The 25,612-nt window shown below is 38.3% G+C and overlaps 2 protein-coding genes across 4 annotated transcripts; one reads left to right on the top strand and one right to left on the bottom strand.

The window, feature by feature from the left end:
- Positions 1 to 948: 948 nt before the first annotated feature.
- Positions 949 to 25,094, bottom strand: LOC307028735 (uncharacterized protein). 3 transcript variants are annotated; one of them, XR_013805090.1, is made up of 7 exons: positions 24,939 to 25,094; positions 22,917 to 22,960; positions 22,768 to 22,815; positions 21,562 to 21,717; positions 21,327 to 21,419; positions 17,718 to 17,816; positions 16,804 to 17,321 (listed from the first exon to the last, which is right to left on the bottom strand). XR_013805090.1 is itself a non-coding variant. In XM_079664003.1 (6 exons), exons 4-6 carry the CDS (start codon positions 21,664 to 21,666, stop codon positions 5,451 to 5,453), a joined length of 507 nt encoding a protein of 168 aa, XP_079520129.1. In that variant the 5' UTR covers positions 21,667 to 21,717; positions 22,768 to 22,815; positions 22,917 to 22,960; positions 24,939 to 25,094; the 3' UTR covers positions 949 to 5,450. The 3 variants fall into 3 exon arrangements, 1 of the variants encoding a protein (XP_079520129.1); XM_079664003.1 differs by lacking the exons at positions 16,804 to 17,321; positions 17,718 to 17,816 and adding an exon at positions 949 to 5,759; XR_013805091.1 differs by lacking the exon at positions 16,804 to 17,321 and having other exon boundaries at positions 17,690 to 17,816; positions 24,939 to 25,090.
- LOC307028734 (uncharacterized protein) lies at positions 5,779 to 18,070 on the top strand. Its single transcript, XM_079664002.1, has 4 exons — positions 5,779 to 8,608; positions 13,419 to 14,426; positions 14,623 to 14,778; positions 17,247 to 18,070. The coding sequence occupies exons 1-4, from the start codon at positions 8,543 to 8,545 to the stop codon at positions 17,424 to 17,426; spliced, it is 1,410 nt and encodes a 469-aa protein (XP_079520128.1). The 5' UTR covers positions 5,779 to 8,542; the 3' UTR covers positions 17,427 to 18,070.
- Positions 25,095 to 25,612: the final 518 nt, after the last annotated feature.

The raw sequence follows: 25,612 nt of genomic DNA on the forward strand, positions 1-25,612 counted from the left end.
ATAAGGAACAAGTCGCTGCAAATTATCCCGCTTATTACACGGCCACATTCTCAACAAAGTAACGACATGACTCCCAATATTAATTTAAATGCTTTTATGGATTTAGAAAATGTTTTTATTGATTTAAAAAATAGTTGTATTGATTAAAAAAATTGTTGTATGTATTGATTTAAATTGACATGCATCCGCTAAGAAAAATAGTCCGTTGTTACCGTTTTTTAAACAGTCTGAATGAAACGGCAGCTCTCAGCTGTGTATTTACACAACTAATGGCCCATCAACCACAGCTCTCTCCCCCCCTCCCCCCCTGATCTTTCTTCTCCAGCAGCTAAATTAACGGTAGGTTACTCTGAGTGACAAGCTTACAGTTAGACACAACACTGTAATTGCAAGTGACCCTCAGTTAGTTGACTTTTATGTTCAACTGCTAAATTCGTTACTGATAAAAAAAGGGCTTCTACTGTACCTAATTACCTTAACACTAGAACCGCCAGAGGTTTTTGTATAGGCCTACCTAAACCCGTCAAATCCCGCTATTAGAATGCAATTTTTAACAACATAGGGTGCTACATAACACACTTTCAGGAAAAGTCAGGGACTGGGAGACTTTAATATTTTATTGAGAAAAAGTTACATTGCACACACACAACACACATCACAAAAATTGACCCGATTGGCAGTTCTAGTGTTAAATAAACTCACTAATTAATGAAACCAGTTCAATATGCATTATTCTTATTCTTATCATTCTTTATGAGCGCTGAAGTAGTCTTAAAATCAGATCTGTTTTTTAAATGAAATCTGACGGCAGGCAGTTAGCTCTGATCACCTATGATAAATGCGCCACACCTAATCTGGCCATTCAGCCACAGAGGTCCCTCTATACCAGGGGTCTCCAACCTTTTTCTAACCGGGAGCTACTTTTGAAAAAAGAAAGTGGCCAAGAGCTACTCATGTTATTTTATATAGATTTCAGTGCACATATCACATTCGTGACTCAAGAGCAGAAACATTAACATTAACATGAATAAACTTGACTTTCTCATGAAGAGAAAAAAAGACAAATAATCACCATGCAATACTGAGTTCTGCTTTAACATCAATAACTACAGTAAACAGTTTTACAGATAAGAGTGCAAAGTTCCTAATTGTAATAATAACATTTCTAGCTCTATAATTTAAATTATTTCAAGCATTTCACAAATTTGTTTCACATGTAAAATGGGAATATGGCTTGTGCTTTTCTCAACTTGCATCAAGCAAACATATGTCTTCAAACATTCAGTCTGTCACTGCATTGTTGTCTTTCTCCTGACTCAGCTAATGTGACACCTGGCACTGCATAGCATCCACCAGAGCACTGTACTGGGGTGTGTATCCTGACAAATTCACTCTGATTGAGTCATTGAGGTGTTCATCAGTAAGTCCCAGTTCCCAGTTGCACATCGTCAATGGCAGACATTATCTCCGACTTGCTCTTGTGGTCTCTGAACAAAGTCTCTGCCATAACAGACATCCCTCCCTTAAGAACACCGCCATCAGTGAAAGCTTTTTTGTTCTTTGCCAAATACTGAGCGACTCGGAACGATGCTTCTGTAGCTAGGCTAGCTTTCTTGGCAGGCTTCGTGAACAATGACTGCTGCCTTTGTAGCGTAGCTTTTAATTGTTGTACCTTCTCAACGCGAAGGCAACTGCCGGCGGGATACTCCTTTGAAAAGTTTTCGTGAAGTTTTGTGAAGTGCCGCTCGACATTTCCCTTCTTCCCCACCGCAACACTCGAGCCACAAATTAAACACACACACTTGTCTTTGATGCTCATAAATAAAAATTCATGTTCCCACTCGTCATGAAAGTAGTATATTTTAGATTTCTTCTTTGACGGACCTTCCTCAGTTGTCATGACTGCATCTTACATCTCTTTTTCTCTATCTTTCTTACTCTCAAAATATACTACATAAATAAATATGTCTCAACATGTCAACTGCACTTTAGCGCCCTCTGGTGAGCTACTCGGAAAACCTCCGCGAGCTACTGGTAGCTCGCGATCGACGTGTTGGCAAACCCTGCTCTATACAAATCAAACTGTAGACGGTGTGAAAGCACCTATTGTTTTAAATAATGGTCGGAATGTGACCTGTGAGCCTTCTGAATTACCGTGGGACAGCACATTCTAAACTAAAATGTTCAATCAATAAAGTAACATCTTATCTTATCTTAATAATATCTTCATATTAATAATAATAATAAATCATACAGTATGTGTCCGAAAGGGAGCAGGAGGAAGCAAACACAAAAATATACAAAAAATATACTGCATATTAAAGCAAACGATTGTAAAGGTAAAAGTATGAGCATAACAAATAAAGAAGTGTAATGTAAACATTACATTATAATTATGATTATTTTAGATATATAAGACTATATATTATTGAATTACAAGATTAGATATACTTTAGTTGATCTAAAATAGTGATGTGTTCAAATGCTCTTCAAAACACAACTGAAAGTCCATGAAACTTGTCTTTCTGTATTTGTGAATGAAGCGCCATCTCCTGGTTAAAACCTGAAATTGAAAATCTGGCAACGCCCTCTTGGAAAATAGTGGGAGGGCTTAACATTCCTCTATACTAGGGATGTGCATCTCCATCACTGAGGCCGATGCGATGCGCATCTCGATACGTTGCCACGATACGATACATTAACGATACCTTTGAAACACCAGGCGATGCGATACGATACGATTCACCCCTGTTGCGATACAATTCGATACGATTTGATTCAACATTATGCGATTCGGGGCGATACGATGCGATTCAACACGATGCAAAAATAATGATACTTCAATATGGTACGACAGAGGATTTTTGTTTTATTCCTTATATGCAGCAAATCATACATTAACAAAAAAGTGCTTTACATATTTGGTACTGCACATCCCATCATGCCGTTTATTTTTTTACCTTTAAAAGCTCTCCAGAGTACAATTGTATAACACCTCACAGTTAAACAATGTAAGGATGCATTGCTCATGATTAACAATGTGCAAATAACAGCTACCATAGAGCAATGCCCATACAGCTGCCAGCCTGATGTGCTTAACACTCAGAGGCTAACTCACCAGTGAGCAGAAAGCATTGGTTTCTATCTGAACAATAAAGAAAACAAATAACCTTTCACAAACAGGTATTTCATAACTGCTTACAGTAAGGAAGACATTTAAATTATTATTGGCCGTCACAGGCTGCTGTAAGCTAAACACCTCTCTCTGACAGAACACCTCACTGAGTGATTTAACTCATATGTCTCACTTTCAGGTTTCTCTTTTCAGCCGCAGACCCCACGTCGCCTCTTTAAGTGCGTCGCTGAGTTCCTCGTACTACTTGTGTACTTTAAAGCGGCTCGGCATCGTTAACAATTTGCGAGTGATTTTTCAAATTGACCGTCTGTAGTAATAGTGCCGCGCACATATACCATCAGGACGTTACTGATGGGGTGCGGCTGCGAAGTGATACTGTTTGTATGCAAGTCCGCATCTAGGACGGATCTATGTATCACGGCTGTAGACCTGTTAAGTAATAAAGATACCTCATACAAAGGTCTACGGATACCTTATTACTCTCCATGACCTGCGGTCAACTATATAGCATAAATTACTATTACACCGTCTTTCTTGAACAATCCGAAATGTTGCCAAACGTTTGATTTGTAGGTATTTTTCGGTGCGCTGTGTTTCTCTTTCTCCTCAACTTCTGTGTGTGTTGATAACTGAGACTCTCGTTCTCCGTAGTGGCGAAGCAAATATCAAAGATCGTCTGCTGAGCGTTGACAAGATGAGGGGATTTTATATGAATGAATCGGTTTTTTACCGATGCAAAGACGCTACGCAATCGATGCATCGCGAGTTCAACCCGGTTCAACCCAAACTGTAGCCGATGTGCACTCTTTCAACCGGTGCACTCGCATCTTGAACGTTTATGCCGGTGCACCGATGCGAATCGGTGAATCTTAACATCTCTACTCTATACTGGTTTTAGGCAGGTCGTAGGCAGGAAGCTGTAAGCTGGAGTCTGAAATTCAGTGCTACATCTGTAGTTGAACAATTGGAAAACCGCAAGGACTGTGGAAACACCTACTGGCAAAGGATTGCGAATGCAAATTATGCAAAGAGGAAGAAAAAACATTCTATCTAAAGCTAGATAACACAATCTGCATATTGACAGTATGAGTACAACAAAAACAGTATGCATGTTGATGCAAACGACGATGTTCAGTAAACGATCAATCAAAATCAAAGGATCCAATGTATTTTTAAATGGAGCAGAAATAGAACTAGTCTCCCAGTTCAAGTATCTTGAACAGGGAGTGTTATATTGGACTCGAACTTGACTTTTAAGAAACATATCCAGAAAGTATCCAATACCATTAAATTCAACTTGCAACATTTTAAACAAATTAGACCTTTTTCTTAACTGTCAATGCTGCAAAGTCATACCTCCACTGTATGATTCTATCCCACATTGAATACTGTTTTACAAACTGCACTCCAAAAAATAACTCATTGGATGAACTCAATTCAATTGTGGGCAGGATTTCCATCCAATAAATATTCCCAGCCCCAACTGAAACTAAAAACATCCATTTAATACAATTAAATTGATTTAGTCCAACTCATTTTGATCAAATAAAGCTGAAATAAAATGATTACGTTAAGTAAATTAAATGAATTTACATTTGTCCAACTCAAAGTAATATAATTAATTGGTAAATAAATAATGTAAAAATATAATTATTTTTCACTTTTCTCCCCTCATGAGACAAAACCTAGTTGAGATATTTTTATTGAATATTCTCAGATAACAATTACACCTTGAGGTGGATAGCCAATCCTCACTTTACTTGTGTGAACAGTGTCAAAGTTCTCTGTCAGAGTTATTTGTCTGTCTGCATTTCTTTTTTTATAAAACATATCAATAAACAGACTGAGCAGGAGATAAAAGCAACTCAGAAAAATAATAATAATGCCAATCATGGATGAGGAAGGTGACAGTAATCCTCAATTCATCATCAGTATTTATATACACATCTCAATATTAGCTCTACTTGAAAACACAGAGCAAGATGTAAAAATATTTTTTTTAAAGAAAATTTTTAAAGTGGTGCAAATAGCACTCCCGTAACAGTGCCGAAACTGGTGAAAAATGAACACCCAGCTATTCTAGATCTCCCAGTAACACAAACAACAAAGACACTATAAAAGGTGGATGCTTTGCACTGCTCTCCAAACAAGCAATATCATTGGGTGGTTTTGATATATAAAAGAGCGCACTGCACAAACCCTACAGTATATTTGGTAATTGAATAAGTGTAGTGTAGCCATTTGCTTTGAACCTACAATTACAAAAAAAGCTCAATATGTGTTAAGGAAACTTGACTATACACTTGTTCACCTCTTATGCAAACAGCTTGATTTTCAGCTGCTGTATTTTTGAATTCAGCTTGTGCCCATCCAAGTTCATTACGACATTCTGTAGAAACTCAAAGGTGTACTTCAGGTTGTCCGGGAAGCTGAGATCAAGGGCATAAATGAGCCCCAAGAGCATTATGAGTTGCACAATGACGCTGCCTACGTTTTCCATGACTTTAGTGCCTTCGATAACAATTCCCACGTCCTCCGGCCCCCCATCCCCGTTTCTTCGGATCGTGTAAATCCCCATGACTGTGTTGGAAATGTCCCTCTCTGCATCGTCAGCGGCGGACGCCTGAAAACAACACAAACACTTATGTTAAGTAAAAAGCTGAACCCCACAAACAGAAAACTGTGTATGATATAAATAAGCATTCTTAAACCATCAACTGCAGTTTAGAGAAGCAGATTTGCTTCTGTCTGGCTCGCCTAATTGACCAATACTGCTTTAAACTGAGATAAGGACCTCCAACCTTATCCAGGGTATATGCAGGAATCCTGAAGTCAAATTTAATACCTTTTAAGACCTTTTTTAAGACCCTTTCCATACATTTTAAGACCTCATCGCAACTTTGAGTTCTAACCGGTTACGGCCCGTCTACACTACAGGCATGAAAAAATCTTGGAGCTGGGCGTGTCTGAAGCTTGGCGATTTTTTGCGAGCAACCAATCACATGAATCTCCCGCCCCCGACATACAAAGCAATAGCAATGTTAAAACGAAGTAAACTGGATATAAACTCTCCAAACAGGCGAAAAAACGACCAGTTTCACCCACTGTCTCTGCCACCTCCCTCCATGCCTGGTTCCTCCGGTTTGTATCCCGGTAAATATTTCCGGTCGTAAAGAACCGGGTGATTTGCTACCGTCATATCTCGTTTGGAATATGAGGAAATGAACTGCGGTCTGGCTCTCCCAGCTTGCACGCGGTTTGATTGGCTGCGCTTGCACTGGCGGGATTTGCATAAACGGGATTTCATTGGCTGATGCCAAGCATCGAGCCTCAAAAGTTGAACATTGTTCAAAAGTTGAACATTGTTCAACTTTTGATGCCGATAGATGCTCGTGATGCTTGCAAAGCCATGCCATGCTCCCCACAATGCAGTTCGGCGAAGATTCAAAATCTTCTACGTCACCCCATTCAAGTGAATGGGCGAAGCGTTGAAAGCATTTTTTGATGCCTGTAGTGTAGACGTAGGGTTACATTGGCTACACACTTTACCTCACATTTACTGTATTGATAGTAAGATAGCAAAACTAAACAGAGTGCAGACAGACTACTGAAGCCTCCTTTCCACATGAACTTCAACCTCTCTGTGAAGGTCAGGTTTAATGCAGTATGCTGCTTTGTTGCTTCTGTACTCTGTGCTCTTTCATTCCAGTAAAACTCCTCAGAAACCATTAGAAACCAGTATTTGACCAATAAACGAAACAATTGACAAAACTTTGATCTATGAAATATATTAAACTTTGGTGAGCTTCAGCGGGGTAATGCCATATACACTCTAAAAAGTATATTTTGGAAAAGTTGAAGTAAAGCACTTTTTTGAATAAATCTGATTCAGATTTCTGCTTTAGCGACGGCACTGTACTTTTGTGTATTATATCAACTTCAAATTGTGCTTTACTACATTGACCTGCTATTCTTATGCAAATGCAAGCGCTTCAATTAGGTTTTCCTGTCTAACGTCATGACGTAGACGTTGAACGTCAACGTCTTTTCCAGCAAGATTTTTCTAGCTGAAGCTGCCATTTTTTCTCCTCGTCAATCTCATCGTCCATGCGGTCAAGGTCACTCTGAAAAACGGTAAGTTTAATGCAGACAAAGTCATGTTTTACACATTTAAATTGTCAGATAACAAATGTTCTGCCTGTATGGGTCAAATGTACGTCTTAAGGGTTAACTTTAGTTAACTAACTGAACCGGACCAGCTAGTTAAGTCATGCTAACTTTAACATGTTCGATGCATTTAACTGATTTTGTGAAATGTGTTAGCCATATGTTTAAACCACTGGTGTGCTAAAGGTAATGTGGCATTTCATTTAGCATTTTGCTAGAGGACACTACCGGACTGTGAGAGTAAATGCTAGGTGAGTAACTTGTGCAAGTAATTTGCACGCGGGGCTCTCGTGGTGTAATACCGTTACTGAAAGTAGTCTTAAGTTAACGTATGTCATACTGTGTACTGGTTAAGCTGCTTATTTGCACATTAGCACGGATACATTTAAGCGTACATGTGTTTGCAACTGTGCTGCGCGCTCGCAGTTCTGTTACGACGTTTGGGTGTTTTACTGCCGTCTCCGTTAACGTATTTAGTGAGACACAGGCGATGAGAGAGGGTGCACGTCGTTCTCATGAACGCACAGTGGTGAGTCCGGCGCTTATTAAACAACACTGCTCTGCTGCTATTCCTAAAAGGAATTCCTAAAAGGAATAGCAGCAGATATAATAATAGCAGCTTCCTAAAAGGAATAGCAGCAGAGCATGTAAAAAATGTAACTCCGCCAGCCCGTAATCGCGCCCCCGTAATGCTGCCAGTCCGACGTGTTCCCATTCCGACAGTCCTGTGCGCGTATGCTAATTAGCCATGTGCGCCAAACAGAAGAAGGGCCCTATCTTCTGCCCGGCGCAATTTACTTTAGTTATACCATATATATATATGATATATATATATATATATATAATAGTTTTACCGTGAGTAAGTGTTTAAAAGAATGAATGAATGCGGGTGATGCTTGGTGCGCGTGTGTGTGCGCCCATCTGTCTAAACACACGCAAATTAAACACGTAAGTGTATGAGAAGGAGATCGAGTCAGTCGACCTGCGATAAGCAGCTGATTCTGAACGAACTCGTCTTCGAGATGGACGTGTTCTAACGCATTTTTAATCGATGAAATGTTAACACAACAGTATATATCTGACCATTTAATTTTCGAAATTAAATGGTCCCCCCCCACCCCCCCCCAACAACTCCGCCAGCCGGTAATCGCGCCCCCCCCCCCAACAAATCCACCACACATTGCTACCTGGTCTGTGGGAAACACTGCTTAATATTAATGCATTTTTAATTTGCTTTTCATGATTCTTTCCCTGATTGGTGGTGGTTACATCAGCCCTGGACACAACTCATCAAACTACCCAAAGGTAAGTTAAACTGCAGAATTAGAGTGCTAAAGACAGTGATTTTTTTCTGGCTTTAATGTGACAGCGTGTACAGGACAGTGTTTTGTTAATGTACTCATAGTTTTGCAAAATGTAGTATTAATGCTCACAAATTAGTAACCCATTGCAGCTTAAATCTGAAAAAACTATTTAAGAAATCCTATCTAGGCCTGAATGTGAACTGACTGTAATGAAAACTGAGCCTCAGAGATAAAAAAATAATAATAATTTTGAAGATATCCACATTGGATTTGATGAATTCAGACCGTTGAAGTCTTGCTTTAGCTTAAGATAAAGTTTTTAACAGTTGATTTATATTTAAATTTATTTGGGAAAGTGAGCACTTTACAACCTGTACTGACAGAAAAAACAATCAAATGGCCACAAATTGCTTCCAATGGGCATGTGTGTATTTCCCTTAAGACAGACTTGATAACTGTAAACCTATCCCTTAAGGCACTGTTCGTCAATCTTTAAAAAAAAACAATTCATCATCGTGAATACAGAGATGTTATTGCCAAATAACCATTGAAATATGTTCTGTAATATTTAAACAATACCTGCATGTTATGGCCTTTATTCTCAATTATATTAAGGTGAATGGTAGGCTATTACAAACTACATTTACACTGTTGCTGTCTTTGATGCCTCAGTCAGATAGGGATGCAGTTTCATATTTATCATACCATTTACAACAATCACCTTTTATGCAGTCAGTGTGAATAAATATTAATTTGCAGCATTTCAATGACTATTTACGGGCACTATGGCCGTTGCATGAAGTTTGCAAAGGCTGCTACACATTTCGAGTTTATTGTGATTTATAAAATGAAACTGGGGCTACTCCAGGGGCTTCATTTAAAAAAAGGGCTTATGATTCAAGTCAAAAGGTGGAATACGGATGAAACACCAAAGTTCTTGTGCATCAATATATTTCAGATTTATATAACACGTGGACACTCTACGCTGGTTTGACTTCATAAATTACAATCAACTCTAAATGTGTCGCAACCTTTGCAGTTTCATGTAAGGCCCATAAATTGTCAGTGAAACACCCCAAATTAGTATTTGTTTACACTGACTGCAAGGTCAGGATTTGCCATGATCACTCAAGTTGATCGTGGCAAATGCTGTCAGAACACACTGTGAACGTATAGCCACTTTCAAAACGGTTCGTGCTTTAGAACAAAAGTACACGTTGAAGACGCATATAAAACGAACATGAAGCCATAAAAATGAACACAATATGTGAAAAATATGAAACTGCACACCTATATGCCTGACTGAGGCATCGAAAACTGCATCATTGTAAACGTAATTTGTAATGTGCTGTTCATGTTAATATTAATGAGAATAAATTCCATAACATGCAGGTATGGTTTCAATATTTCAGAACATATTTCAATTGTTCTTTTGCAATAAGATATGTTTGTATTCATGATCGCTGAGTCCTGTTTTTTGGTCATTCCCTGTGAAATGTATTGGGTTTTTATTTATTCATAAGAATGGATTCATCCGTTTTTGCAAAGTAACTTATGTTTGACACATGACGTGATATTTGTATACATTTTACACAAAAACGTAGTTTCTCGCGTTTTCGTCACCATTTGTAATTTCTGTGCGTACGCCTGGATCAGTGTCCGTGGAGAACTGCACATTCTCCCGTCAAGTTTGTTTTTTATAAATCCAAAAGTGCTTAGAGTGGCGTGCGCCATCTTCTATAAATGAGGCCCCTGGTGTGAGAAACTGCCTTAAGGTTTATTCTGAGAGGGCTGGCTACATTAACAGACTGTTGTGTTTAAACAATTGGCTCCACCACCACTATCTCCTTAAAAATTCAACCTACAAAGGAACTCCCAATAAAGCCAGTTTCTTTGTTTTTTTTTCAGTTTTCCGCTTCATGTGGAGATGCAAGGACTGTGGGATTGTGTTAAGAAGAAGATCTGAGCTGCTCAAGCATTACAAACTGAATCATAGGCACTATGGACGGGGCCATTCATATCCATGTACCTATTTAAATTGTACATGTAGATTCAAGACTTGGAATGCCCTACTAAGTCATTTATCAAGGAATCACCCTGCCCAACAAACTATCAACAAAGCTGCATCAACGTTCACATGCCATATTTGTGTTCATAATCAACTCTGCACTGAGAGGGAATTTTTTCAACACATCTTTAATCATCTTAAAAATAAGGAGACTGTTACATGCGTGTTCCAAGACTGCGAATATAAAACCAATATATATGAGAACTTCAAAAGCCATAAATACAGGAAACATTCTGGGACGGGGAATATCTTTAAGCCTGGTATTAATTCTGTTACAGAATCCTTTGCCAGTCTTGCCAGTGATATTTCAGATGGGGAACGTATAGAGAGCAATGACAATTTAGATTCTGCTTTTGTCGATGGGGTTTCTGAGAACTTGGAGAAGGATATCGAGCTTAAACTTGCGTCAGTCCTTCTTAAGTTAGAAAACATCTTTCTTGTGTCAAATGCTGCGGTAGATGAACTTCTGCAGGAGTTTAACTATTTGATTGATTCTCTTTCTCTGCCAATCACTCAAAAGACTATTAACCAAGTATTACAAGATAATGGTTGCCAGTTTGACCAGTCAGTGGTTAAAAAACTAGCCAGTGCACTCTGTGATAGAAACCCTGTTAAAAAAGCAATTGGAGATAAAGGCCCACTTTCCAGTGCTTGGAGGCGAAAGGCTTACTATAAGAGACACTTTAATGTAGTGGAACCAGTGGAATATATACTAGACCAAAAGAATGGAAAGTCATTCCAATATATTTCAATTTTAAAGTCTTTGGTACAAATTCTTGACTGCCAGACAATCTTAGATCAGGCTGTTAATTTGAATACTTTAGATAAAGAATCACAGGGAACTTGTGCACAGATATACAGATCTTTCTTTGATGGTGCCTTGTTCAAAGAAAATGGACTTTTGTCTAAACAGGAAAGCCTTTCCTTGATATTATATATTGACGATTTTGAAATATGTAATCCCCTTGGTACATCCAGAAGGAAGCATAAAATCTGTGGTTTGTATTGGATTCTGGGCAATTTACCACCGGGCTGTAACTCTGCTTTGTCCTCCATCTATTTGGCAGCTTTAATTAAAAGTACTGATCTGAAGTGCTATGGCTATGATAAAGTGTTAGAACCTTTTCTTAACGATCTTGTCATTTTGGAACAGAAAGGGATATTTGTGTCAAAGTTGGGCAGAACAATAAAAGGCACAGTTCAGTGTGTGGTTGCTGACAACCTTGGGGCACACGGTATTGCTGGATTTGTTGAGAATTTCTCAGGGTCATATGTATGCAGATTTTGCACTGCAGAAAAAGCAGACATCCAGACTCAAGAAGTTAGAAGCGGCGTCTTTCCTTTGAGAACCAAAGACATTCATGCCGATCATTTAAGAACAATTGAGGAAAATGGGTTGCCCAATTATTATGGTGTGAAATCAGAGTGTATTTTATCAAAGCACCTCTCCTATTTTGACGTTACCTCTGGGTTTCCTCCCGATATCGTGCATGATCTTTTCGAAGGTATTGTTCCTTTTGAACTTGCACTTTGCCTGAGTGTATTCATTAAAAAAAAGTATACCACATTATCTACATTAAATGATGCAATATCATCTTTCAACTTTAAGTGGGCTGACAAAACTAATCGACCTCATCCTGTGCCTCTCCGTTTTGGGTCCAGAAAAACTGTTGGGGGAAATGCGCATGAGAACTGGAGTCTAATCAGATTTTTGCCTTTGTTGATTGGGCGGAGAGTTCCCTGTGAGGAACCAGCTTGGCAGATCTTAACAGACCTGAAGGACATTGTGGATCTAGTAGTCAGTCCCATTCAATCCCAGGACTCCATTGCATATCTTGATTTTAAGATCTCTGAGCACCGAATTAGATTCCAAGAGGTTTTCCCAGACTGTCCCCTTAAACCAAAACACCATTTCTTAGAACATTACCCATACTTGATCCATCAATTTGGTCCACTAGTTTCCCTATGGACGATGCGTTTTGAAGCAAAGCATAGCTTTTTTAAAAGAGTTGCCAGGAATATCAGGTGCTTCAAAAACGTGCTACTTTCCCTTTCAGAGAGACATCAGTATCAGATTGCCCATCATTTGCATGCATGTAGCTTTACCAGACCTCTATTGGAAGTGACAAATGTTTCCACTGTACACATCGATGTTCTTAACAAGGACATTTCAAATGCTCTGAGACGGAAGTCTTCAGATATGGACACAGTGGGCTTGGCCAAAAGCGTGACATATGATGGACTAAACTACAAGTGTGGAATGATCTTGATCCAAGGCTCACTGGGAGGACTGCCAGAGTTTAGTGAAATCATCCAAATGGTGATACTGCAGGACAAGTTGATCTTCATTGTGAAGAAGCTCATTGGATGGTATATTGAACACTATAGAGCTTTTGATCTCAAACCATCCCCAGTCGAGGAAGTGGAACTTATTGAGCCACAAGAACTACATGATACATACCCACTGGCGGACTACAAAATTGGAGGGATGCGTCTTGTCACATTGAAAAGATATATCCATGTTTAAAGGGTGAGCTCTCTCCATGTAATGTTGTTTTATTTTGTTCTCAATACAAGCCAAAGGTGGTCCACTTACAGAAGGTAAATTACAGGACATGAATTATGAGAACCTTTTAACTGCATGTGGGTGTTTTTTGTTTTTTTATTGATTGCCCTTAAGGGATAGTTAAGTATTTTTTAAAGTGATTTGCCTCACCTTATTGTGCTTTTGCTCTCTTTTCAGACTGCCATGGCTCATTCCACGACTGCCAGACTTAAAGTGATTTTGGGGGACAACAACATTGAAAAACTGACACTTCCCAATGGCATACCAGAGTCACTAGATGACCTTATCGGCACGATAAGGAGTACATTCGGATTAAAGTGCAGCTTGAAACTGCAGTACATGGACCAAGATTTTGGCAATGACTTTTTCAATCTGAACTCTACTGCTGAACTTCAGAATTTGGGGACAATCAAGGTGATCCAGCAAACAACCTTGATCAGTGCCACTGCATCCTCTGCTTCTGTTTCACCCGAGTCGGATGACTGTGTCTCACTGGCATCAAACGATACTATACTGCTTTCATCCCCCGAGTCTCTGTCATCTCGAACCAAGCAGTGGCCAGAAGAATTTCCAATTCCTCAATTTTCCTACGACACAGAGTTGCAGTTAGTGAAAGGTAATTCTGAGTGCCAGGTTGGAAACAAGTTGTTGACCTTGAGCTCCAGAATGAAATCAGATATCTTGAATAGAGTAGTTGAAGAAATTTACCAATATAAGGCCTACCCGGAGGATGCACATTTCTGCACAGTTGCAGAGGCCTTAATCAAAAAGCACCCTTGTTTAAAAGAGCCTGGCTCATTCAATGGCTGCTATGGCTGGAAACAGCGACTGAAGTACAAAATGGGGAACTACCGGACTCAACTCAAAGTGCAGGGGTGTCCAGAGCTGTCAGTAAATTCCCTGAAATCGAAATCAACGTCAGATGCTTTCCCTGCTAAAAAGGTGAAGAGGCCAAAACGATCCGAAGCCAACTTCTATCCATCCTTCCCTACTGGAGAAACTGAGGACAGCATGGAAAAAGAGAGAATAGAACTTCTGACGGATGTCAAGATGAGGAACAATGAAAGGGTAATCACGAACAAAATGGCTTGCACGTTTGCCTACAGGCGACAAGAGGTGGTCAACCAAGAACCCAGCATTGAAGACTTTAAAGACAGGTGGCCTGCCCTGTTCCATCAGAAAGAGGTATGGTAACAATGGAACTGAAATGACACAAATTGAACAGTTTATTGACAGAATTTACATATTCAAGTAAACTTTTCGTTGCATTGACATTTTGCCTGTTGTGTATGCAGGCTTCAGTGTTTACGTTGTTAAAACTGAGATTGTATGTGAGGTAATTTGCATGTCCTTTTTATTTATTCATTGTCATCTGTTTTAGATCAATGCAGAGTTCCTGAGGCTCATGGCTGTTCCTCTTGAGGATAAGTTCTTTGCCCAGTTAGACATCCAATCAAGTCAGCTAATCAGAGTCATCCGTGCCAAAGGTGGAGCAACACGCCGAAAGACTGCTGACATCATGGACATTTTGGACCAGGTACATCTAGAGCATCAAAAGTAACAAGTTTCCTTGGTTGCTTAGAGGGTGTCACAGTACCCCTATCTATTAAAGATGCATCATCCGGGTTAGCTTAGCTCCAGCGCCGGTAGCTAAGGGGATCAATAGCGTGCCTCCGCTGGCAGCAAGAAGATGAACTAAACGACTCACTAAACGCTTCTGTTTATTTACCAAGTTATGTTATGCTCGTTATTTCTGGCACGTGTTATTTTATAACCAAATGCATACTGGTAGGAAACCGCATGGGATGTAAACAAGACGTCAGTGACTATAAGGAGCAGAAGAGAGGTTGCTGTGAAGATCCAGAACTGTATAGATTTGAACCAGAATAAGCAGAGGAGCACCTAGATGTTTTGGAAGGGGAGCTGGTGAGGAGAGAGGCTGAGGCTGATGTACTGAGTGGATACGTGGGAAAGTTTCAATAACTGCCGGTTGAGTGACAGATTATTGATAAACAGATTGTTTTAACACAATCTGTTGTACTGTCCTCTCGCCTGATATATCAAACCTTCCAATTGATGGCAGCTCCCGGTGTACTCAAAGGCACTGGTTTGCTGTCGGCAGGTGGACAAGCCCCACATCGACACCGCTAATGACTCTCTCCTCGTCCCCAGGCTGTTAACCAGCCTCTCCTCTCCCGCTCTCCTTCCAAAACATGTAGTTTCTCCTCTGTGGTTCAAATCCATACAGTTCTGTATCTACGCAGCAATCTCTCTTCTGCTCCATATAGTCACCAACATCTTGTTTACAAACTGAAAAGCCCATCTGCGTGAGTTTGTGTATGCCCGTTGTGCTCTTTCCTACCGGTATGTATGTATGTATGTATGTATGTATGTATGTATGTATGTATGTATGTATGTATGTATGTATGTATGTATGTATGTATGTATGTATGTATGTATGTATGTATGTATGTATGTATGTATGTATGTATGTATGTATGTATGTATGTATGTATGTATGTATGTATGTATGTATGTATGTATGTATGTATGTATGTATGTATGTATGTATGTATGTATGTATGTATGTATGTATGTATGTATGTATGTATGTATGTATGTATGTATGTATGTATGTATGTATGTATGTATGTATGTATGTATGTATGTATGTATGTATGTATGTATGTATGTATGTATGTATGTATGTATGTATGTATGTATGTATGTATGTATGTATGTATGTATGTATGTATGTATGTATGTATGTATGTATGTATGTATGTATGTATGTATGTATGTATGTATGTATGTATGTATGTATGTATGTATGTATGTATGTATGTATGTATGTATGTATGTATGTATGTATGTATGTATGTATGTATGTATGTATGTATGTATGTATGTATGTATGTATGTATGTATGTATGTATGTATGTATGTATGTATGTATGTATGTATGTATGTATGTATGTATGTATGTATGTATGTATGTATGTATGTATGTATGTATGTATGTATGTATGTATGTATGTATGTATGTATGTATGTATGTATGTATGTATGTATGTATGTATGTATGTATGTATGTATGTATGTATGTATGTATGTATGTATGTATGTATGTATGTATGTATGTATGTATGTATGTATGTATGTATGTATGTATGTATGTATGTATGTATGTATGTATGTATGTATGTATGTATGTATGTATGTATGTATGTATGTATGTATGTATGTATGTATGTATGTATGTATGTATGTATGTATGTATGTATGTATGTATGTATGTATGTATGTATGTATGTATGTATGTATGTATGTATGTATGTATGTATGTATGTATGTATGTATGTATGTATGTATGTATGTATGTATGTATGTATGTATGTATGTATGTATGTATGTATGTATGTATGTATGTATGTATGTATGTATGTATGTATGTATGTATGTATGTATGTATGTATGTATGTATGTATGTATGTATGTATGTATGTATGTATGTATGTATGTATGTATGTATGTATGTATGTATGTATGTATGTATGTATGTATGTATGTATGTATGTATGTATGTATGTATGTATGTATGTATGTATGTATGTATGTATGTATGTATGTATGTATGTATGTATGTATGTATGTATGTATGTATGTATGTATGTATGTATGTATGTATGTGCCAAAAATCACGAGCGCAACATAATGTGGTAAATAAACGAGCACAAGTGTTTGGTGATTGGTTTAGTTTTATCTTCTTGCTGTAAGTGGAGGCAGGCTACATGTTCCCCATAGCTACCAGTGCTAGAGCCAAGATAACCCGGATGAGCGACCTATGCCCCTAACTTCATTAAAAATGCACGCACAGTTAAAGGGAAGGTTTCTGTTGCCTTGCAAAGTGCTAAAAATTAAAAATATTCCTTTAAGTTTTAGGAGTAGGGACACCTGTCTTCAGAGATTTTGAAGATTAAATGAATCAAGATTTTATTGTCCTAGACTGAGGACATTCATCTTCGAAGGGAGTGTGTCCTGAAAGCCCTCATCTTCTTCCTTGGCGAGGATGCAGATGACCTGATCAAGGAATATCGTGTAAGTTTCCACAGCAATTTGCATGTCTGCTCATCTCATATTAATCCTGTAAAACATACAGACATTTTTGTCAACTATAATTACTGAAACCTGGTTGGATTGACTACATGTTGTATTTATAATATATGTAGTGATTCTTGCGTAGAGCTACTGGTGAAAAGGTTAGTCTAGAGTCCTGCAAAACATCAAGACACACTTTGACCCTTTCACGATACCAGGCTTTGCCAATAATGAGATGTGTGGCTGAGCCTTTAAAAGGCTCCAATCCATATAGCACTATTCAGTGAAATGAAGTCGATGTGATTTTGCAGTTGTCTTTTTAATGTGAGGCGTGAATAAAAGTACAAAGTGATGACAGTGATGTTTTGTGTCATGTACTTTCGGACTCTGGACCAGAGGACGTTCAAAGGGACCTGGAGCATCTCACTGTGGCAGTGTTTGTCATTCGAAGGGACGGGGAAGGACCGCAGGAGCCACCTGAAGACATGGGCATCGTCATCGAGGGCGTGAAGGTGTTGCATGGACTGACTTCAGTTGCCTCAGCTTGTGCCCTGCTTCTAGGTTTGCTATATGCACTTAACCTAGCTTATCCCAAACCCCTTCGTTTTACTTTCGAAGTGCTCCAGAAAATCATCATGGAGCTTGATCAACACAAGATGTCCCCCAAAGTCCAAAATCTGTATGGCAGTCTTCAAAGCTCGCAGTAATGACACGCATCACAATTGATTCCCTTTCTGGACCCAAAAATGGCCTAGGGAGGAACAATGTTAAGACTTGAAACTGAAGCCTCTTTGGGTGTTTTTGCCTTTGTGTGGTTAAAGAGACAATCGAGAGACAAATATTCTTCAAACCACAAGATATACTTGATTTTGTTGCAGGTTTTTGGAGGTGCAGGAGTTTTTCTCCAAACATGTTTCCTTCATTTTCTGGGGAAATGTTGAGCTTAGAGCTCAAATACCTTACTGAGGTGTTAATGTGTTATCAAGTGTTATCAATTGTGCACACTGTTGTGTGTCCGATTTTAAATCGTAAATTTAGTGCCTTTCATCTATACTTTTATTTCTTTTTTTTTGAAGTAAAAAAAACGACCTGTAAGTCATATTGTGAAACTAACTTACAGGATTTTCTTTTTTCAAAAACTGGCGGCTGCCAGAAGTATGGTACAAACGCTTTTGTACGGTTGCCGAAACTGAAGAAAGGCCTTTTATTTATTTTATTTTTATTTATTTTTTTTGTTACTACTGTGTCTACGAGCTTATGCTGGTAAAAACTGGTTCTATATGGGAAAGATTTTGCTTGCCCAAACTGTTATGCACTTTTTATGCATTAGTCTTGTGATTGTTAAAATGCATATTTGTTCAAATGTAATTGTCCTTTAAGCTATCCTGGATGAGCAACCTTTGTTGACCGCTACATCAAAAATGCATGCAGTTACAGGAATGGTTAGGCAATTCAAAATGTCTAAAATCTACATTTGTTGTCTAAACTGTAATGCATGTTGTGCATATGTGTTTAAAGAAAAAAGTAAACTGTATGCATTCAATGTGTTGGAAGATGTCGGCATATTGCGTTTTATACTTTCATATAATAAAGTATTCACAAACAGTGAAAATGTGATATTTTTTTGAAAGCCAACTTAAATTTTTAATTGTAAAAAAAATATTTTATTATGTTGAGCAAACTTACATTTCACATTAAGGTTACTATAAAAATATTCTTAACCTCAAGGCAGAATATTGGGTTCTAAGGAAGCAGTATTTTACTTTACGATATAGCAGAAAATTTAGTTGGAAAACAAGGACATTTTAATTTGTTGTGCATTCATTTTAAGTTTGATTGATGCAAATTGTTTATTTGAAAACTAACATATTAGTAATTCGATCTGACTTAAAATAATTGGGTCAGTCTAACTTGCTATTTTTATTTGAATAAACTTAATTAATTTATGTGTTACCAATTGAAGTAATTCAATTAAGTTGATCCAACTATTTTCTTTTTACAGTGTAGGAGCTCCCTCTCAAATACCCAGGGGTTAAATTGGGCTGGGGCTGTCCGGGGCTAAGCCCTGGCACATAGGACGATGCTCTGACGTCATCACCCTCACACATTTGTCATATGTTTACAAAAAAGGATATATATGTTAAGACTATTCTCGTTCTTAATATAGACTATATTTAGGGTCGATATTTGTTGACTTTACTTTAAAATAGCAGATCTCTGTGACCGGATATAGTTTGGCTTAGACCCCGGCCCCACGAGGACGCATACGGTAAAACGCATACGCAAGCGCAAAAAAGGCTTCCGTTCACACGCATTCGATTCATTAACGTGTCCGTTCACACTAGACGGCTGGAAATGCTGGAAACGAGGCCTGTAAGTGGCGCTGCTGCCTCCCGAAATACACCAAAAGCAGTGAAGAAGACCCCGGAGCATGGTTGCCCTTCTGTTTATTCTCCGCGGTGGACGGCGTGTTCTCCTGCTGTATATCTCTCCGGTAGTCCACAGCAGATGAAAAACACCCACCTCTCCGCCTCTTCCAAGGGACGAGGGGACCGTGCGGCAGTTTCCGTAAAAAAAATGTTCCGCCGGTCAACATGTCCGTTAAAGTTTAAATCTTCCGTACAAAATTAGAAAAGTGCCGGTCAGAGGTCTTCTTTGTTATTTATTGAGCTTTCAAACAAATTGATAACGACTCTGTTCTCTGTATAATAATATAATAATATTTAATAAACGGTGCCTGCCTCTCTTTTCCTCCCCCTCTTCTGACAGCCCAGCAGCAGCAGGAGACGCGGGGAGAGGGAGGCGGGCTATTTCATCGTTATCAGAAAATGATCATATAGGGCTTACACACGGAGCCGTTGGACCCCCAGAGCGTTGCGTATGCCGGTCTACCCACCTCGGGACCCGTTACAGTAGTCGCTTAGTTCCCCCCCCCCCCCCACAGAGCGGAGCAAGGCAATGAAACTTAAAATAATAAGCAGCATTTTATGGCGCGCGCTATGCATGAGGCCGCCTTGGGGGGTTTCCCGACATGTCGTTTCAGTAAATTAAAGGGTGTTTCACTGTTTCATGTTGTCGTTGCTGTGGACCCTCTTAATACCTTGGAAAATGCCATTTAATACTTTTTAATAGCCTTAATTTTCGCTAAATTGATTGATCAACTTTTAATACTTTTTAAGACCCCGCGGACACCCTGTTATCAACATACAGAGCCTGAAATACAGAAATAAATAGTTGTACAAAAATGTAGAAATAAATTAAATCTAATAAAGATAGTTATCCATGTATGTCCTGTTTGCTAATCAACTTTTACTTATTTATTCATACATTTACCTATTTATTTCTATATTTATTATTTTATTCATGTATTTATTTCAGAATCTATTTATTATTTTATTTATTTACTCCTGTAATAATTTAAACATGTATTTCTGTATTTATTAATCCATTCACCTACTTATTTCTATATGTATTTCAATATTTATTTATTCGAGAATTTAATTATTTCAGCATGTATTTATTCATTTCTGTATTAATTGATACGTTTATTTATTGCCATATTTATTTATTTATGCATTTACCTACTTATTTCTACATTTATGAATTAATGTATACATTTATTTATTCATTAATATCCATATTTATTTATTTATTTCCTTATTTATTCCTGTATTTATTTTTACATTAATTTATTTATTGATAATAATAATAATAATAATAATAATAATTTTTATAGCGCCTTTCAAGAGACCCAAGGACGCTTTACAATGGGAAACAAAACAACAAAATAATAATAGTCACAAGGATACACAGGTTAGATTCTTAAGTAATACACACAAGCGAGAAGTTGACATTATAGACATCTAGCCTTGGGTATGGATGGTGGTGTGCCATAGGATGTTCTCATTATAAATACATGCCATGGTATTAAATAAATTAGGGTGACACTGTTCAACGCTACACGGGAAAAATATTGTATAAACTTACCAGATACTCCTTGAAGAACGAGTCTGGATCTTCATTTAGGTATATTACAAGGCTTCTCAGGATGCACTCCCTCCTGGTGTTGATGTTGTCACACTAAAGCAGGGTCGACAAATCAAGACAGAATTTAGTTAATGTGGGTGCAACAGAGCGGTTGTCTGAAGACCAGAAAGGTTGTATCAGTCGAAATGTCCCTAAGCAGGACATGGTATCTGACGAAAAATGCATTTGTACTAACCAAATCTGTGATTGCAAGGACTTCCTTTATCTTTTTCCCCTTCACTCCTCCTTTGCTGGTGAAGATTTGTAGCAGCTTGTCGGAAAAGTGGTCCAGCTGATACATGAACTTCGATTGCAGTGGCTTGGTGGTGATGCGCAAGAACTCTGCATTCACCTTAAAAATATTATTGACAAACAAAATACAACAATGTGTTACTTATTTATCAGAATTATTACCAAATTGGGACGTAGGATAATTGGCAAATTCAAATTGCGATTGTGGAGCCATTAATCATTATTGACAATAATAAAAACAGTCAACACATACAAACATGCAAAATCAAACGTTGCAAAGATTGTAAGAGGGATGTATTGAAATGTCCTATTCCTCTGGGCATCTAGTATGTACTCAACCGGTTCTAAAACCCCAAAATGAGAGGTATAGTACTGTCTACGTTTATATGCAGTAGCATGAGGGCCGTCCTTTGCAATAGCTATGCCCAACGGATTACATTTACATAGAACAGTGGAAAGTTCATCAACTACTGACTCTTCAGCTTGTAGTTTATGACTTTGGAATACATCACAAACAATAGCTCTAGTGACAGGCAAAGATGCTGTACTTAATTTGTAGTGAAGCTCAGAAACGACCTCATCAATAACTGCCTTTGGAATGTGAACAATATTTTCCAACTTCAATAAAATGCCAGCAATTTTCTCTTCAATTAAATTTGGCAGGTGTATTCCTGCAGCATCACCACAATTTAGTGTTTCATATTCATGATCTGTATCCACAGACTCTGTTGGCCCAACGGCTGAACTGTCTGACTGACCGCTTGTACTGACGACATTGGCTTTAAAGTCTGTTAATGTATGTTCCTTGTGTTTCCTATTTTTGTGTGTGTTGAATGTACTGTGAATGTTAGTTTTAAATGTGCATCCTAGAAACATACACAGAACTGTTTCATCATGCCTGAGAAATCCATTGATGTGTTGAAAAAAATCTCTTTCTGTTGCTAGTTCTCTGCAAGAGCACACATGACACTGGAATGTAGTTACTTCTACTGGCTTTGGAGTTTGCTGTTTAGCATGACTTTTGTATGTGTGATTTAGTAGCTTACTCCATTTATCAAATGTACACAGACAATCTGTGTATGGACATGGATAGCGATAACTGCCCCTAAAATGCCCATGGGTCTGCCTAAAAAGTTGTAACAACAAATACCTGCTAGCTAGTTCCAAACTGCAGACTTTACACTGCCACATTCATAATCTGAAAAGAAGAATAAAGACAATTAGCACATTTCAGACTGAGCAACTGACAATGATACAGATCAGCTTGTGCCAGTATTGACAAAATAGCTTATTACTTACTATCATTAGGAGGTTGCCACAAGTAGCTTGGTAACCAAATGAAACTGCAAAATAAGAGATAAATATATTAGAGATGTGAGTACAAATGCATTAGTTAAGATTACATTAGAGCTCTCACCAAAGAAAACAGATACAATGTTAACATTTAGAATAGAGTAACAATCATTTTACATCAACACTGAAGCTACATAACGGAAATCCAATCATGAAAGCATGTCAAATATGTTACACCGAAATTTTAATAACACATAAACCTATTTCGGAAAATGTACCATTAGCTAGCTAAATGTATGATTATTCATTACCACATGCATCTAGTTGGGCAAATGTTGCAATGAATGATCAACAGTACCATCTTAAAATACAGAAGAGGCTGAAAGTATCACGAAACGTCTGAAAATGAATGTTGACCATGTTTAATAAAAGTATTCAAGAAAAGGAAAATTCACACTTTACAGACACCATTGACATTTAATCTAATTTAAAATAGTTTACAAAAATTGTGCTTCTTTATTTAATGTTTGTGTTTGCAATATTTGGGATTTGAATTATATAAATGTGTCTCAAACAGTACCATAAATGTAAGCAAAATAAGTGTTATAATGTATTAATACAATACTATATTATTACACTATAATTATGCTTGGTGTTTATGCTGTTACATTGAGCATATAGTTCCACTGTAATTACCTAAGAACATACCACATCTCTGTAGTAATGGCACCGTTTGAATTGGATCAGGTCAGTTTTTGTTTGTGTTGAACAGTTTCAGAGGAATAGCGTAACTGTAACCATAGTAACTCAATCTCACTCGTGCCTGTGTTCGCACAGCGCCAGAGGAGAGGGGGAGACGTGGTGCTGAGACCCCGCTGAGTGAACAGCGAAGGAATAAATTACGATATAATAGATTGGTGTAGATTTCCCGCTTTCCCCCTGATGATCTAAATAACTCGCTAGATTTTTCACTTGTCGCTTTTTAGAAATAAAGTCGCTAAGAGGGTCTGAAAAGCTAGTAAGTCCAGCGAGAAATCAAGCAGTGTGCGTGTGCTTCAGTGGGTAGAGTGGGTCTGCCGTAACTTTAAAGTAATTTGGGGGGGGGGGGGGGGGGGGGCTCTGCCGCAGCACGTTAAACCGTGTACGACCGTTATTAACATTTTCACAGAGCAGAAGACACACTTACTGGAGCGCGCTGCACTGTAGGCCAACGCTGTAAATACTTCTGTATAAATTAGCTCCTGTCTCTTTAGCTTTATTACAAGTTGACGGGAGTTCTGCGTTAGCTTTAGCATTAGCCATTGTGTTAAGTGTGGAGACGATATAAGGGGGCTGCGGGAGAATAACCCAAATCTAACAAATTCAAAGTGATGACTCTTTTTCTAAAGGTTTACCTCAAGTACGAGCAAAAAGTATGCAGCATTAAAACTACTCTGAGAAGTCAAATGGAATCAAAAAAGTAACTTAGGCCTACGTTTCTGCACAATTGTGGGTGCCTGCTTGTGAGTGAGGTTACCCATAAAAGACTCAGCACATATATTATCTCATTATTTAGATTAAATATTTGGCAGTAAAAAAACGACCAGTGCCTAAACTCAACTGAACTCCTACAGTCCTCCTCTGCCTGCCTGCACTAAGGCCAGGAGAGATGGACAGACCTGAGCATTATGATAGAAAATGGCGGCGCTTACCTCATGCACTTTAATTACTCTTTGCATTTTTTTGGTTGGATATAAACTCAATTTCGGTGTACTGTGTTCAATGAAAATAACATTAAATCTAATATAATACAATCCACTGATCTCCATTATCCAGCAGGTATTCAATGCTACCCACATGTAGCAAGCTAGCTTCTAGCTACCAGTTATCTGGCTAGCCATAGCTAGCTTGCCGTTTACAACTAAAAACGGAGCAAAATATAACACGGTGGTTTCAAATATTATTGTCGATATTATGAAAAGGCATTACTTGGAAACAGGGTACATTCTAAACTACTAGAGACTACTAAAAAACTACTAAAATACTTACCAAAGAATAGACTTTCCCCAGTCAGTTTCCACAGTCAGTGTCAGAGAGAAGGCGGCAAAAGACAGAACGGATGTTGCGCATGCGCAAAGGGGATGTGCAAAGGGGCGGTCCCCAGATGAAAACAATTCATTTTGAGTTGATCTGTCCCAGGGGCGGAGCTTCAGGGGGGGCTGTAGGGGCAGGGCTCCGGTTATGGCTAGAAAGGATCCGTCTAATGTAAATATGACGTCACGTTCTAGTTCTAACTCTCGTTGTAATCGGAGCGGCTCGGTTGTAATCGGAGCGGCTCGGAAGCGCAGTCACGTGGCTGAATGTTTACGTTTGGGATGGCGAGAAACTAAACTATATTAAATATGTAAATACTTGTTAGCGGTCTTGCTGTTGAAAGAAGAATGACAACACTGTAGATCAGCAACACTATGGTTTATTTTGTATTCACAGGCAAGTCAACGTTGTTGCAGTAAAAGTCCCAAGATAGCTCCTGGTGCAATAAAATGTATGTTGCATGTTACTGCTGTAGATGTGTTTACCTCTTTTATATCCCGTTGGGTAGTTTAATCTGCAGCAATGCACCATGTTCTATAATATCATCATATATGTGTAGCTTTGTCTCTGTCGTATCTTTCAAAAGTAAAGTGAAACAGCTGTTTTCAGCTTTGTGATGATGTATTTTC

Source organism: Notothenia rossii (assembly GCF_949606895.1).
Source record: "Notothenia rossii genome assembly, chromosome: 2".
Classification (NCBI taxonomy): domain Eukaryota; kingdom Metazoa; phylum Chordata; class Actinopteri; order Perciformes; family Nototheniidae; genus Notothenia; species Notothenia rossii.